Genomic DNA, 16887 nt, shown 5'->3' with positions numbered 1-16887 from the left:
GGCATCGAGTTAGACCCAACCAAGATAAAGTCCTTTCGAGATTTGCCTCCTCCAAGAACCAAGAAAGATGTTATGAATTTGCTCGGAAGATTGAACTACATCAGCCGATTCATTGCCCAGTTGACATCCATATGTGAACCCATTTTCAAACTGTTAAAGAAAGACGTAACAATTAAAGGGACAGGCGAGTGTGAAGAAGCTTTTAACAAAATCAAAGAATACTTGTCAAACCCGCCAGTATTGGTCCCGCCTGAACCAGGAAGGCCTCTTTTCTTATATCTGACAGTCTTGGAGAATTCTTTTGGATGTGTCCTTGGACGACATGATGTGACCGGAAGGAAGGAACATGCAATCTACTACTTAAGAAAAAGTTCACAAGCTACGAGGCCAAATATACGTTGTTGGAAAGAACTTGCTGCGCTTTAACTTGGGTTGCTCAGAAGCTGAGGCATTACCTGCTGGCCTACACCACCTACCTCAATACTAGGTTGGACCCTTTAAAGTACATATTCCATAAACCAATGCCCACTGGGAGGTTAGCAAAGTGGCAGATCTTGCTCACTGAATTTGACATAGTCTACGTCACTCGCACGACAATGAAAGCCCAGGCATTAGCAGATCACTTGGCTGAAAACCCAGTTGATGATGAATACCAACCTTTGAATACCTACTTCCCTGATGAAGAGCTAAATTCACTTGAGGCAATATCCGAGGACACCAATGCTTGGAAAATGTTCTTTGATGGAGCGGTAAACGCAAAAAGGTGTTGGAATTGCGGCCATTTTGATCGCACCCAATGGTCAACATTATCCGGCCATAGCCAGGCTTTGGCTATTCTGCACAAACAACACTGCCAAGTATGAAGCTTGCATTATGGGTATGAACATGGCAATCGACCAAGATGTCGAAGAGCTAGTGATCATGGGAGATTCAGATTTGATTATGCGACAAGCTCAAGGAGAATGGGAAATCCGAGATGTCAAGCTTATTCCTTATAAGCAACATGTGGAAGAACTTGGCAAGCGATTCAAGTCGATAGAGTTCATATTCATCCCTCGTTGCCATAATGAACTAGCTGATGCACTTGCCACTTTGGGCTCGATGCTGCTATACCCAGGCAATGCCCACATTAATCCCTTGGAAATCCAAATCAGGGAAAGGCACGACTACTATAATACGGTTGAGGCAGAACCAAATGTTCAGCCATGGTATCATGACATCAAAAGATTTTTGAAAACCAAAGAATACCACGAGCAAGCCAGTGGATACCAAAAGAGAACCATTAGATGGCACGCAAGTGGTTTCTTCTTGAGCGGCAATGTCTTGTACAAAAAGACTCCGGATCTCAACTTGTTAAGATATGTTGATACCGAAGAGGCTGGAAGAATCATGTATGAAGTGCACTCAGGAGTGTGTAGACCCCACATGAACGGGTATGTTTTGGCGAAAAAAATCCTCCGAGTAGGCTATTACTAGATGACCATGGAAAGAGACTGCTTCAATTTTGTTCGGAAGTGTCATCAGTGTCAAGTGCACGGTGATTTGATTCATGCACCTCCCACGGAATTGCATCCCATGTTAGCGCCCTGGCCATTCGTTGCCTAGGGCATGGACTTTATTGGGACAATCGAGCCAATAGCCTCAAATGGGCACAGATTCATACTGGTCGCCATCGACTATTTTACTAAATGGGTTGAAGCAATCACTCTCAAATCTATCACCAAGAAAGCTGTGGTAGATTTTGTGCACTCCAATCTTTTCTGCCATTTCGGTATCCCCGCAACTATTATCACGGACAATGCTGCAAACTTGAATAGTCATTTGATGCGAGAGATATGCGAACAATTCAAGATAACGCATTGGAATTCTACTCTTTATCGCCCTAAAGCCAATGGTGTCGTCGAAGCAGCAAACAAAAACATCAAAAAGATTTTGAGAAAGATGATCCAAAGTTCTAGGCAGTGGCATGAAAAGTTACCCTTTGCATTGTTGGGCTATCGCACTACTGTGCCCACATCAATCGGAGCAACCCCGTATCTTTTGGTTTATGGAACTGAAGCCGTAATACCCGCAGAAGTCGAGATCCCTTCTCTTCGGATCATTGTTGAAGCTGAAATCAAAGACAGTGAGTGGGTCAAAACCCGTTTGGAATAGTTGACCCTGATTGACAAAAAAAAGATGGTCGTAGTTTGCCACGGGCAGTTGTATCAACAAATAATGGCCCGTGCCTACAACAAGAAAGTGCGGCCTAGAAATTTTGAAGTGGGGCAACTCGTTTTGAGGCGTATTCTCCGCATCATTAGGAGGCAAAATGGAAATTTTCTCCCAATTGGAAAGGCCCATACATCATCAGAAAGATATTGCCAAGATGAGCAGTGTGCTTGGGAGACATTGAAGGAAATGATCCCGAAGCAGCTGTAAATGCAAATGCAGTCAAGAGGTACTATGTCTAATCTTTCTGCAATGACAACATTGTTTGATTGGGATGACGAAGGCTTTCATTCTCTCTACACCATACACTCCTTGGCTAACCCTTTTGAGCAGGTTACTTTTATTTCATTCCCCTCTTTGGAACCCATGGATGCTTGTAAAAAACAAACAAAAATGTTTTCCCTGAACTACGTTCGACATGATTCCGAAAGGATACGTAGGCAGCCTCTCTCTGGGGTTCAGTCACACCAAAAAAAAATCCAATTTCCCCACAAAAGTGAAATTGGGGCAGATGTTATAATGATTTGGTGATGATCCCACCCGAACGGTTCCAAAGTTGTAATTCGATCTAAGTTCTTTTTACCCAAACCTGATTCAAGTCCTTCCGATCAATCGGCAAAAGGTTTTTCAAAATCGGAGAACGTGGTCTTTTGGTCCAGTGCAATCAAGATGAGAGAAATAAATTGAGAGAGTCTTATTAGTAAAAACTCGTAAAAGAGCACTATAAGGCGATGATGAGAAGAGAAATGAGAGAGGTCGATTGGCGAAAACCCGAAAAGGGTGTCGTTGATCGAAAAGAAAGAACCCCTCACCACCACTAGTACTGAAAGGGTCCTGGCAAGTTTCCTCAGTTTAAAAAACACGGATCGCAATGGGTATGTGAGAAGTCGGATTAGTTGTACGGATCGGGTATCCAGTACAAGAAGCATGTCATGTCTATTTGAAGTCTGCATGCATCCATGATAAGTCCGTTTCTTCTTCCCCGAAAGGGACACTTCTCCTTAAATTCATTTTCCTGTCCTTTGTTTACTTTTCCTTGAATCCCTTTCGATCTAACTTTGTTCCGAATCTAATGTAAAGAAAAGGTGGCAAGATTGGTTTTACAGGGTTCTGCTTAATAAAAGCCAAGTCCAAATAAAAGTACCCAGCCTTAGCAAGTGCATCAAGTCGATCCTGACTGGCCATGATAACTGATGCTTTGAAATAGGAGTTTATTAAAAATGAAAAGAAATCCCAAGTCAAATCCCCTAGAGGCAGAATAAAATGAAAGGGCCAAGGCCTATAAGCCGTCATGAGAAGTTTTGAAAAGTTGAGTTCCTCGGTTTTAGGATAAAGATCAATTTTCGGAAAAGCCAGCAAAGCAGCAGAGGTTCCAACCAAAAGAGTTGAACCAAGACCAAGTGATCAAAAACAATAAAGTCCACAAAACCAACCACCGTTTCAAACTATCAATTGTTCTTTGTTTGAAAAGTTGAAATAGGTGCAACCCAAAGCAACCGTGTGAGAAGCAGGTGCAGCCGAAAGGGAAAAGATACGCAAGAGCTAGAAACAGCTTGCCGCAACAACCACTTCAAATAAGGGAAGTTCACTCCAAGTTTCATTCCCGCATTTTATTGAAAAATGAAAATTGAAAAAAAAATGTTAGCTTGGGACTCCCAACCTCAATCTTTTATGCTTTTACCAACATTAGGGATCTAATCCCTGAGTTGAGTTATTAGACATATGGCCTCCATTCCCTAGTCACCTTTTACCAACATTAGGGCTCCAATCCCTGAGTTGAGATTTTTTTTAGACATAGGGACTCCATTCCCTAGTCGCCTTTTACCAACATTAGGGCTCCAATCCCTAAGTTGAGTTTTTAGACATAGGGCCTCCATTCCCTAGTCGCCTTGTTGCCAACATTAGGGCTCCAATCCCTGAGTTGAGTTTTAGACATAGGGCCTCCATTCCCTAGTCGCCTTTTACCAACATTAGGGTTCCAATCCCTGAGTTGAAATTTTTTTAGACATAGAGCCTCTATTCCCTAGTCTCCTTTTTACCAACATTAGGGCTCCAATTCCTGAGATACGTTTTTAGACATAGAGCCTCCATTCCCTAGTCGCCTTTTGCTAACATTAGGGCTCCAATCCCTAAGTTGAGAGTTTTTAGACATAGGGCCTCCATTCCATAGTCGCCTTTTTACCAACATTAGGGCTCCAATTCCTGAGTTGAGATTTTTTAGACATGGGGCCTCCATTCCCTAGTCGCCTTTTACCAACATTAGGGCTCCAATCCTTGAGTTGAATTTTTAGACATAGGGCCTCCATTCCCTAGTCGCCTTTTGCCAATATTAGGGCTCCAATCCCTGAGTTGAGTTTTTAGACATTGGGCCTCCATACCCTAGTCGCCTTTTGCCAACATTAGGGCTCCAATCCCTAAGTTTAGATTTTTTAGATACAGGGCCTTCATTCCCTAGTCGCCTTTTGCCAACATTAAAGCTCCAATCCCTAAGTTGAGATTTTTTAGACATAGGGACTCCATTCCCTAGTCACCCTTTGCCAACACTATGGCTCCAATCCCTGAGTTGAGAGTTTTAGACATAGGGCCTCCATTCCCTAGTCGCATTTTACTAACATTAGGGCTCCAATCCTTGAGTTGAATTTTTAGACATAGGGCCTCCATTCCCTAGTCGCATTTTGCCAATATTAGGGCTCCAATCCCTGAGTTGAGTTTTTAGACATAGGGCCTCCATTCCCTAGTCGCCTTTTGCCAACATTAGGGCTCCAATCCCTAAGTTGAGATTTTTTAGATATAAGGCCTCCATTCCCTAGTCGCCTTTTGCCAATATTAAGGCTCCAATCCCTAAGTTGAGAATTTTTAGACATAGGGCCTCCATTCCCTAGTCACCTTTTGCCAACACTAGGGCTCCAATCCCTGAGTTGAGAGTTTTATACATAGGGCCTCCATTCCCTAGTCGCCTTTTACCAACATTAGGGCTCCAATCCCTGAGTTGAGTTTTTAGTCATAGGGTCTCCATTCCCTAGTCGCCTTTAACCAACATTAGTGCTCCAATCTCTAAGTTGAGGTTTTAGACATAGGGCCTCCATTCCCTAGTCGCCTTTTGCCAACATTAGGGCTCCAATCCCTGAGTTGAGTTTTTAAACATAGGGCCTCCATTCCCTAGTCACTTTTTACCAACATTAGGGCTCCAATCCCTGAGTTGAGATTTTAGACATAGGGCCTCCATTCCGTAATCTTTCCTCTTAAACACACAATCCTTATTTTATTGTTTTTAATAGAGAAATAATGTAGATTTTAGTTGCAAATAACTCATGAAATATTCCTAGTAAAAACTGGGGCAGAAAAATTTCGTTCGTTTGTTTGTTTTCGGTGTCTAGGCAGGTTTTGCCTCGAGGCACAGAATTCGAGATGACCAAAAGAATGAGTCTCAATCCAGAATAAAGAAAAGAAGGAAAAGAACAAAAGAAGTGGATTCAAAAGGTTAAAGCGGAGAAAGATGCGAACTGCCCAAGATATGATTGAAGTCACAAGCTTCGCATGTCCCGCCTTGACCCAAAGCTGAAGAAAGAACCAGCACCTACAGTTGACGAGCATCAAGATTCAGATCGAAGTCCACAGCAAGGACCAGCTAAGACTCAAGATCAAGCCTCAAGAGATTTATAGATAGGAATCTTGTAACTCGTAGTTGATAGGTTTAGCTAGCTTAGATTTTTACTTTCATTTTTTGTGTAATAAGGAGCTCAGCAAGCAGCAACAACAGTGGAATCACAGCTTTCTTGGTAGTCCCAGCTACCAAAACTTCCAGAAGTACACTGACCTGATTCCTTTATAGCCAAGGATATGTAGGCAATCTTTAAAGCAAGGTTCGGTCAGACTCTTTTAAAAAAATGCTTCTCATGGGGTTTCAAACGGGCAAAAATCCCTCATAATTGCTCTTTTTATCTTTGCTCGAAAACCCTCCGTGTCTCCGAGCAAAGAGGGGCAGTTGTGAGCACATGATTTTTGCCCCACATGGGTTAGTCCTACAAAATTCCAATAATTAGGTTTCTTCTTTTAATTATTTAATATTTTAGGGATTTTTGTAGGATTTTTATTTAAGTATTTGCATTTTTGTGCATGTTTAAGTTTTATTTAAATAAAGAAAATACCAAAATATCATGCATTGCATTCAGGATTTATTTTTATATTTTTTAGGATTAATAAATTAATTATTTGTTTTATTAAAAATGAAAATCACAAAAAGGGACCAATTTCTACATTTTTATCCTTTTTATTGATTTTCTCTTTAGGATTAAGTAGCTTTTATAATTTTGTAATTAATTAATTAGTTTAATTTTTTTCATATTCTAGGTAATTTAGGATTCATTTTAATTATTAGGATTTTTAATTAAAAGAAAAAGAAAGAAAGAAAGAAAAGATTTTGAAAATAAAAGAAAAGGGGTCTATTTTCCGAAATTGGACCCCCAAAAAGAGCCCAGAATTTGGCTCGAATCAGCCCAAACCCGTCTCCAGAACCAGGCCCAAATTTGATTTAAACCGGTCCACCCCATTAAACCCCAAAACGACCCCGTTTTTGCCTCATTTCATCACAGTCGTTGGATCTTCATCATCCAACGGCTCGGAACTGCTTTGTACTTCTCTATATAACTGTCCGAAGAGACCTACCCCCATCAGACCCTCCCTCTCTCACTTCGTCTCCCTTCTCTCAACATCCAAACCCTAGCCACCATGAAACCCTCACCGTCTCCACCGCAAACCACCCACCGGAAATCGCTTCACGGCGGTTCCGGTGGTCCAATCGACCCCAAATTTACACCCTGAATTCCCCTTCACCTCCTCATTCTTAATATCCAATTAGCTTTCTTCGAATCCCCGCTGAGCTCTTTGAATCTTGAATCGAAGAAGCCGTCCAAAACCCTAAGTCACACAAAAATCCCCAAATAAATGCCATGGGATCTTCGTCCTCTTCTCATCCTAAATCCCCAACCAATTTTCTTCGAATCCCACCAAATGGCTCAAATCTTGGATCTAAGATTCAAACCAAAAATCCTAATCTCCTCAAATCGACCCCAAAGCTTCGTTAATTTTCTTTTCCGTCAAGTTTAGGCTCCCAGAAGTCTTTTCTCTTAAGGAGTCAAAACCATGCAGAGCTGGATCCCTTGAGGGAAAAGACCTCTATTGGTCAAAGCAAGGTTCGACTCCAAAGCTTCTGTCGTTTCCAAGTCACAATGGTAAGCTTCTGCCAAGCTCTTTTCTCCTTTCTTTCTTTCCTCCTTCTTTCCTTTTCAAATATCGAGTCAGTGTTCTTCGTACTTTGATTTTTAGTTTGGGAAATTTGTTTGTTTAGTTAAGAATTCTTGTTCTAGAATGCATTAGTTACTCCAGTTTGTTTGTTCAAGTTTCATTAGGTTTAACTGATTTAGTATTAGTTCAAGATTAATCTAGCTTATTAGAATAATTAGCACTTTCAGTTATTTTTAGTGTGAATGCATTGTTTTAACTAGACTTTAAGTTTGGTTTGATATCATGTTAATCTAGAGCTTATTATGAATTGTTTTCATATGTCAATTAAAGCATATTGTAGTTTATTTTTGATTGCATTATATTAATTAGGGTTAATGTTAGAGGTACAGATAGCCTGATTGCTCTTTTCTTCTTCATGTTTCAGTATGGTATTTAATTGATAAAAACATGCCTGAATCTCATGAGTTTAGATTAATTAGGTTCCTATTTTTCTTTCATGATTAGGTTCAAGTCTTTAATCAGGTTAGATAATTTATTCACTTTGTTTCTGTTACCAGTATAGTTTCAATTTAGTGTTCTTTAGGGTTAATTAGATAAATAGCCTTTATGGATCAATGGGTTAGTTTTAAATTAGAATTAGATCAGTAGGGTTTGTTTCAACATGATAATTTAGTCTCTTAAATGCTTTCTGGATTTGTTTGGCTTGATTTGGAAACCAATAGAAACTTTAAGGACTTATTTTGAGGTAAAAGAGTCTAGGTAAATTGAAATAAGCAGTAACTTAAAGGGTAAAATTGGATTTTTACTTAAGCCAAAATTATAAGGTTCTAGTATTTAGGACAATTGTCCCTATCCTTAGCAAAAATGCTGATATTGGATAAGAAAAGGACATACAACTGTCAAAAGATGCTGTACTATTCTGAAATTTCATATTGGATAAGAAAAGGACATACTCTGCTGAAAAGACTAGGGTTTCAAATTTAGAAAAAACTTTCCTCCTTGGTTTTCTTAAAAGCTGAAAATATGATTTGAAGTAGAAGGTTCTTTTCCTGGTTTTCCTTGGCTGAAGTCTCTTGGTTCTTAAGGATAAACTTGGTTGTGATTTGGGTGTCGTTTGCTGTTTGCTGCTGCTCATTACCTTTTGGGAAAGCTCAATTGTTTTAGTGACCTTTATTTGGTCTTTCTTGAATCATCTATAGGTATGTAACTACACTCTAGCTATGAGAATGAACTTGTTTGTGCAATCTGAAGTTATTCATGACTATGTGTGTATGGTTGTATGTTTCAATAATAGAAATTTATGTGTTGTTCATTGTTCTTCATCAGATTTACATGTTTCTTTCTATGCATTTCAGTATGCAGGAAAATGTTTTAAAAGAAAAAGCCTTGCCTTAAAACAACATTTAGTTGGTATTATTCATAATGCTTACTTTCTCCCCTTCATCTGATTCCTTCTACTCAACATACTGTTTTTATTTTTCATTTTTTCTATTGGCTGTTTGGTCATGAGTTGTAGTCTATTAGTTCAACCACCAGTTGGTTGGATCAATTGGATTTGAAAGCTTTAAGGTGGGATTTACATGTTAATATACAATCAAACTATAATAGCTTAGTATTAGATTAGTTTATCATTTTGCATACTTGTTTCAAGAAAACAATAGCATAAGTTTTAACAGCAAAGCAGAGCTGTTTATTAATGTAAAGTTTTTATTTAATACTAAGAGTTATGTAATATTAGGACTGTCTAAACGTTGAATCAAACTTACGCTTCACAAGCTAGGCTGCAATTAATGTGCCTGAGCGTGTGTGCTTGGTAAGTTTAAAGTACAGTTCTGGGAATAGCTTTGCATGAATTTGTTGTAATTTCAGAGATTCGAATATTTTGGGTTTGGGCTTATTTTAAGCCAAGGCAGCCTGCTGAAATTTACATTTGGGCTGCCCTATATTCTAATTTCACTCCCTGCCTTTAGGGCCCAATTTCAAGACCAAATGACTCTTGTATTTATGTCTCGTTTCCTCAAGCTTGATGAATGTTTCAATGTTTAAGTTTGAGTTGGACCTGACTTTATAAAGCTGGGCCATCCATTCCTTATTGTATGTTCTCATGAACAAAAAGGGATCATATATTTGGAGTCTAGCCATGAATAGTTTACTGCTTGCAAACAGTTATATTATGGTTAACTTTCAATTGTATGGTTGTAAATTCGAACTTTTAAATCTGGGCAAAGAAGTTTTTTTGTAGCTCTTGATTTATGCATACCATGGTTTAAAAATGCAAAGAAGTAGGCAGGCCAGCCTGTGCCAATGCACAACTGGGTTTGTTTTAAAATCCAAGCCCAACGTGGGCTGTTTTGCTATCAGCGCCTGCATTGGGTCTCAAGAATTATGATTTCTGGGCCATTTTGTGTGCCCCAAAATATTTTTAAGATCTTTTCCCGTGTTCATTTAGTCTTGTTGAATTAAACCCCAAATGTGAACACACTAACCGACCTTGAATAATCAAATCCCGAAATACGTGGCCCTTGCATTAGTTTCATAATTTAGATTTAACGAATATCAAATAATCGTAGTTTTCTTTAGGCTCGATTTAGGCTAGTATTGTGATTATGTATACGTTCGCGTAACATAATTACAAATTTAATTCTTAAAAGACTCGAGGTATGCGTTCGCGCAACCTCAACCAATTTTTTTTTAAAAAAATAAACAAAGCGTTATTAATTATGGACACATTCACGTGACATGATTTTCGACGTGCCAAAAGAAAAGAGTATACATACACATAACTCAATTCTTTTATTACGAATAAATCAAGTTTTTTAAAAAGCGATAAAAGGATAGTTGCACATAGGTCTTAAAATGAGTAGTTAAATAATTAAGCGAAGAATAAATCGCTAAGCAACCGTGCTAGAACCACGGAACTCGGGAATGCCTAACACTTTCTCCCGGGTAACAGAATTCCTTATCTAGAATTTCTAGTTCGTAGACTTCAAAAGGAAAGTCGAAATTTCCTCGATTTGGGATTTAAAATAAACCGGTGATTTGGGACACCAAAACTATTCCAAGTGGCGACTCTGAAAATAAATAAATAATCTCATTTCGAATAATGTCACTTAAATTGGTAAAACTCCCTTTATATACCTTCGGGAGTGTAAAAAAGGTGGTTTGACACTACCGGAGATTTATCAAAAACTTTTCAAAGGTAGTGAATCCCTTGTGCAAGTTGTTGGAAAAAGATGCTAAGTTCGTGTTTGATGAAAAGTGTATGCAAGCATTTGAACTTCTCAAGCATAAGTTGACCACCACTCCTATCATTACCGCGCCTAATTGGAGCTTGCCCTTTGAGCTCATGTGTGATGCGAGCAATGTTGCGGTTGGGGCTGTTTTGGATCAAAGAGTGAACAAAATTTTTCATCTGGTGTACTATGCGAGCAAGACAATGAATGATGCTTAAGTGAACTACACGGTGACCGGGAAATAACTTTTGGCTATAGTGTTTGCAATGGAAAAATTCTGGCCGTATCTTATGGGTGTTAAGGTTATTATTCATACTGATCATGCCGCACTTTGGTACTTGATGATGAAGAAGGACTCCAAAGCTAGACTGATGCGATGGGTCTTGTTACTTCAAGAGTTTGATTTGGAGATTGTGGACCGGAAGGGTCGTGAGAACCAAGTGGCGGACCACTTGTCCCGATTGGAGTAGGAGGGGAGGCCTCGTGATGGCCTAGAGATCAATGATTCATTTCCTGATGAACAACTTCTTTCGGTGTCAGTGAATGATATGCCATGGTTTGCCGATGTTGCTAATTTCCTTGTGACTGGTATAATCCCATTTTAGCTCTCTTCTAACCAAAGGAAGAATCTCAAGCGAGATAGTTTGGACTTCTATTGGGATGAGCCGTACTTGTTCAAGATTTGCACGGATGGTGTGATCCGAAGGTGTGTCCCAGAGGAAGAGCAATTGAGTATCTTGGAGGCTTGGCATTCCTCTCCCTATGGTGGCCATCATGGCAGGGCGAGGATGGTTTCTAAAGTTCTTAGTTGTGGATTTTATTGGCCAACTTTGTTCAAAGTTGTGGGTGATTTTGTGAAGAGATGCGATGAATGCCAAAGAGCGGGTGGAATTTCGAAGAAAGATGATATGCCTCTCAATACCATCCATGAGGTTGATATTTTTGATGTATGGGGAATTGATTTCATGGGCCCATTTGTTATCTCTTGTGGGAACACTTATATTCTTGTGGCGGTTGACTATGTTTCAAAGTGGGTTGAAGCCGTGGTTTTGCCCAAAAATGAGGCCCGGAGTGTTGTTGCATTTCTCAAGAAGAGCATTTTTACAAAGTTCGGTACTCCTCGTGCAATCATAAGTGATGGGGGGTCTCATTTATGCAATAGAGCTTTCGACACTTTGCTTTCAAAGTATGGTGTCAATCACAAAGTTTCTACTCCCTATCATCCTCAAGCAAATGGTAAAGTTGAAGTCTCCAACAGGGAAATCAAAAGCATATTGTCAAAGACAATGAATGCAAATAGGACCGATTGGTCAAAGAAGTTGGATGACGCTCTATGGGCTTATAGGACTGCTTACAAGACTCCGATTGGTATGTCTCTGTATCAGTTGGTGTTTGGAAAATCTTGCCATCTACCTATTGAGTTAGAGTGCAAGGCCATGTGGGCTTTGAGGAAGCTAAATCTTGAGTGAGATGTTGCAGCCAATCTTCATGTGGAGCAGCTTAACGAACTTGATGAATTCAGATTCCATGCCTACTCCAGTTCGTCCTTGTATAAGGACAAGATGAAGTACCTTCATGATAAATATGCTCGTGGAAAGGAGTTCAAAGTAGGTGATTTGGTTCTCTTGTTCAACTCCCGGTTACGTCTGTTTCCAGGAAAGCTCAAGTCAAAATGGAGTGGACCTTTTGAAGTGGTGTGTGTGACCCCATTTGGTGCTCTTAATTTAAAGAACAAAAATAGTGAAGTTTTCAGAGTTAATGGGCACTGGGTCAAGCATTATCTTGGAAAAATTGATAACAGCCACGTGGTGGCACTTCTTCATTTTAAATGATGTGATGGTAACCTGTGTTGTGCCGTGGCGTTAAATCGGGCGCTTCTTGGGAGGCAACCCATGTGTTTTTCTTCTTGTTTTTATTTGATTTTCAATTGTAGTGTAGGATTGATTTTTGGGCTAACTGGTTGTGAGATGTTACAGGGTAGTGTTGATGCAGTGCAAGACATAGTGGAAAAAAGTGCTCAGGTCTCTGAAGTTGTCAATGCGGACGTAATACATTCTGTGCGAACCACACTGGTGACTGGTGAAATGACCACCTCTCTGAAGTTTGCCACTACGGCCGCACTACATTTTGTGCGGTCCACGGTAGCCTACTATGGCCGTAGTCCATTTTGTGCGAACCGCAGTGGGTTGCCTGGGTAGACTTAAAAAAGGCACTTTAGTGTGGACCGTGGTCCATTTTGTGTGGTACGCACTGATTGGTAAGACTGGGCCCCAGGGCTTTTTCTATAAATAGTCCCTGAGGTCCTACGTTCAAACTTTTTGATCCTCTGACTCTCAAACCTCATATAGACATTGTTCATCATATCGTCTGCTCGTAACTACCTGCTAGGACTTATTAATCACCTGTTAATCTCACATCTGGTAACTCCACTTCTATTTGATTGCTTTAATTTTGTTATTTTCTTTTCCTTTTTGTTTTACTTAGCTTTTATTTCTCTTCTTCCCATATTTTCCTCATAGATTTAGTTAGGGTAGTTAATTCCTTAGTTAAAGTAGGCTTAGGTATTTACAATCAATGGGCAATCACTTAGGGACTTACTTTGATGCAAAAATTGGACTAAAAATCAAAATCTCGTAAACCCTAACATAGTGCCACAGCTGGGCACTCAGTGCGGACCGCGGTCGTTTCTATGTTGTTCGTGGTGCCCCTGTGCGGTCCGCAGTACCATTTTGTGCGGACCGCACTACTTATTGTTCTAAAAGATTAATCTAAGGGAATGCAGCCGGACTATATTTTGTGCGGACCGTATTGCTCCCTGTGTGGCCGCACTACATTTTGTGCGATCCGCACTGCTTGGATACAGATAGTGGGTAGTCTAACCCCACCTCTATGCGGACTGCATGGCCATTTTGTGCGGTCCACATTGACCGGTGCGGCCGCACACCATTTTGTGCGGTCCGCACTATGTGACTTCTGCAACATGTCTGCAATTTTTTTCTTCTGTTCTGCAATTCTGTTTCTTGACTATTGCCATTGATACTAACAAGTTCACTTAGATTGTGTTTGCAGACAATGATAAAACAACGAGGTAAAGGATCTAAGCAACCGGGCAGAGGAGAATTCTCCCGGGGAGGGAAACAGAAGATGATAAAACTCACTCCCCAAGCCTGGCAAAACATTAAAAACACAAAAAATTTATTAGAGCTGTTGGAAGAGCAATTGACATGTCAGGGAGGGAGTACAAGCCTTCCCGGGAGATATCTTCAGACTTAGTACCAACTCACATCCCTGACTGGCCAGAGAGGCATAAGCTAAGAGATACACCTCCAGCATCCCCCACAGCTCAAGCGTCAGTGAACATTTCTTCTGGGTCGTCTGAGGGCTCAGGTGAAGGTAGTGGGGAATACTCCACCTCTCCCACAACTTCATTATCTGGAGAGGGTGCAGTAGGTGATGACGAGGAAGTAGGGGGAGAAGAAGAAGTAGGAGAAGGAGGTGAACCACAGGTGTGGGGCATTGCTAGAACTAGGAAATCGGAAGTGTGGCAAGACCGGTTTGTTAGTGAGGTAGCGTACCACAAATTCAGGGAATGGTGGCCGGTGGGGAAGTTGATCCCGGAGAGGAGCTACATAGATAGAGACTTGCTACCTCACAACCCCAATGTGAGGAGACAGTTTAGGGAGAGAGTCGGATAGGAACATTTTTTTGGGGACTGTGTGGACGCCAATTAGCACTTGGTCAAGGAATTCTACACCAACATTGCCCACATCAAAAAGTGTACCAAGGTGACCAAGGTGCGAAACTTGAAGGTGTTGTTTGATGGGAACACAATCAATGATTACCTCAGCTTTGATGAGGAGGATGAGTCCCAATAAATGGCGAAGATGGAATTGGGCGAGGAGGTCTGCCCATGGTTGGCACAGTATTTGACTATCTCGGGTACCACCCCTGATTGGTTGACTGCGGGCGACAAGATTTTGCGACGTATTTTTAATATTGAGGCACGGGGGTAAGAGACATTTGTATGTAGCAGGTTGGAACCCATGACACATGACAACTCCCTTCCTCTTCACTGGGCAGTTTTGGTGGTGTCGATCATGGTGGGGTACCCAATAAATGTGGGGAATGTGATTTCGAGAATAATTACAATTGTGGGTGCTAAGCATGACAGAAACTACCCTTTCCCTAGTTTTCTCACTATGTACTTTCGGGATATGAAAGTGGAAAAGAGGCCTTTCGACATCAAAGTCAAAGCGAAGACCCATTTTTCTTGGTACAACGTGCAGGAGGATGACAACCCCAAAAGCAAAAACTTCAAGAGTACAGTTACTGCTCCAACTGGACAGTCTGAAGAGCCAGTTGTGGTAGTGACTCCTGCTGAGCCTGCCTCTACTTCCACTGCTATCCCTCTTGGTCCATCCACCTCAGCGAACCCGGAGATTCCATCCTCCCGTGTACATCCAATAACTACCCACTGACTGAGCCAGTCACTTCTTAGTATCAACAACTGGATGCAGACGACATCATCCAAGTTGTCCACCCTCACTACCACGGTAGAGGCTCAGTCGGCACCTCCACCCCCACAGGTTCCCCAGTCGATAGAGGATGCTCTCAAATAGATTTTAGACAACCAGATGAAAATCCTCGACACTCAAAAGGTGCTTACTGATGTAGTTGATTCACATAGCAAGGCTCTCAAGGAGATTGATAGGGAGCACAAGAAGTTGAGGAAGACACAGGCCTCCAAGGAGTTCGTGAAAGAGCTGAGAGCGGATGTTGACAGAATGAAGGCAGACCAGCTGCCTTTAGATTTATTGCTCCAGGACCCAGTACCCGCAGCTTATTCCCAGCCAGAGCAGTCCTAGAGGCCTCCCAAGAGGAAGAGGATGATTCCCAGAGCAGACGATGCAATCATCCAGCTGGTAGACCTACATGAGACATCCTCCAGTCAGCCACAGGGTGCACCACCTCTGGAGCCTGTCCAAGTCCAGGCCCAGGTCCCAGCAACAGCAGAGTAGTAGGCCACAGGGAACCAGTCTGCGGTTCCCGAGTATACTGCGGAGCCAAGGACCACTCATGAGCCCAAGCAGACAGACGGGCCATAGGGAGTTTCTATATCCTTTTCTCATTCATTTTTGTGCTTATTTAGTCTAGTTGGCATTGGGGACAATGCCAGCTTTCATTTGAGAGGGTAGGCCCTACATTCGGATGATTGTATATATTTGACATTTTTTATGCTTTCTTGATTTTTCATCTTTCGGTTGTATATAATTTTAATATTTTTTTACATTTATCGCACTTTTATTTAGCTTTGGGTCTGTATATAAAGTTACGTTACATTGTACATATTCATCCCATCTATTGTATATTCAAATCCCCTCTTGTATATATTCATTCTACTTTCCACAAATTTTTCGTTATTAGCTTCTTATTTGTGATTCGTAGCTTCTTGTTTTGAAAGTTTGCAATAAGTCTTTGGTTTTCTTAATGCCACGGTTCTTTTCAAAGGTGGAGTGTTGTGTGAACCGGGTGGCTCTTCCCAATGATGGATGGCGTAACAACCTTCTTAAGGGTTTGAGTTCGTATTTCATTTTGTTTTTAGTAGTTAGTAGTTAAGGGTGCATAAAAAAAGGCTTCACTTGGGCCTAGTACATTTGCCTTTGATCTTATGGTCAAAAATAATTTGTTGTGTTTATGATGGTGAAAGTCGTGACCTTGAGACTCTTGTGTTGACCGATAATCATCAAGTAGTTTTTCAGGCCTATTGTGTGCTCAAATCTTATCTAAGGTCATTGTGGGTCCCCGACTCTGTGTCTTTATCAATCCCAGAGCTTGTGTGGTGAGTAATCGTATTGTAAGTCCAAGTCCCGATCTATTGGTCTAGAACTTGCCCTGAATGTTTGTTGAGGCGAAATCCTAAGTGAATTTTGACTTGAGATATGATTATAGGCTCTCCTTGATTCCAAATGATAGTTGAACACATCCATAACCTACCAATGAAAAGATCCTTAGTCAACCCTTTTGAGCCTTAGACCTTTTTCCTTCAAGAACCATGATACAAGCCTATACCCATTCTGAAAGATACCCTCTCTTGGCACCCAATATTTTCTTTAGCACATGGAAAAAGTATAAGTTTGGGGGGAGAGATGAGGATTGCAACAAAATGGTAAAAAGGAACAAAAATGAAGAAAAGGAAAGG

At 40.9% G+C, this 16887-nt stretch overlaps 2 protein-coding genes across 2 annotated transcripts in view; one reads left to right on the top strand and one right to left on the bottom strand.

The window, feature by feature from the left end:
• The first annotated feature begins 921 nt into the window (after positions 1-921).
• LOC138884904 (uncharacterized) lies at positions 922-1476 on the top strand. Its single transcript, XM_070165768.1, has one exon. The coding sequence runs from the start codon at positions 922-924 to the stop codon at positions 1474-1476; it is 555 nt and encodes a 184-aa protein (XP_070021869.1).
• Positions 1477-15599: 14123 nt separating this feature from the next.
• The window catches only part of LOC138884903 (uncharacterized), a 32460-nt gene continuing 31172 nt past the window's right edge, over positions 15600-16887 (bottom strand). The window contains exon 2 of the mRNA XM_070165767.1: positions 15600-15743. Within this exon, the coding sequence (XP_070021868.1) occupies positions 15600-15743 (144 nt within the window). The remainder of the gene's footprint in view (positions 15744-16887) is intronic.

The sequence above is a fragment of the Nicotiana sylvestris genome, chromosome 2 (assembly GCF_000393655.2).
Source record: "Nicotiana sylvestris chromosome 2, ASM39365v2, whole genome shotgun sequence".
Classification (NCBI taxonomy): Eukaryota; Viridiplantae; Streptophyta; class Magnoliopsida; order Solanales; family Solanaceae; genus Nicotiana; species Nicotiana sylvestris.
The sequence above is the reverse complement of the archived record's forward strand: the minus strand, read 5'-3'. Positions and strand labels throughout refer to the sequence as shown.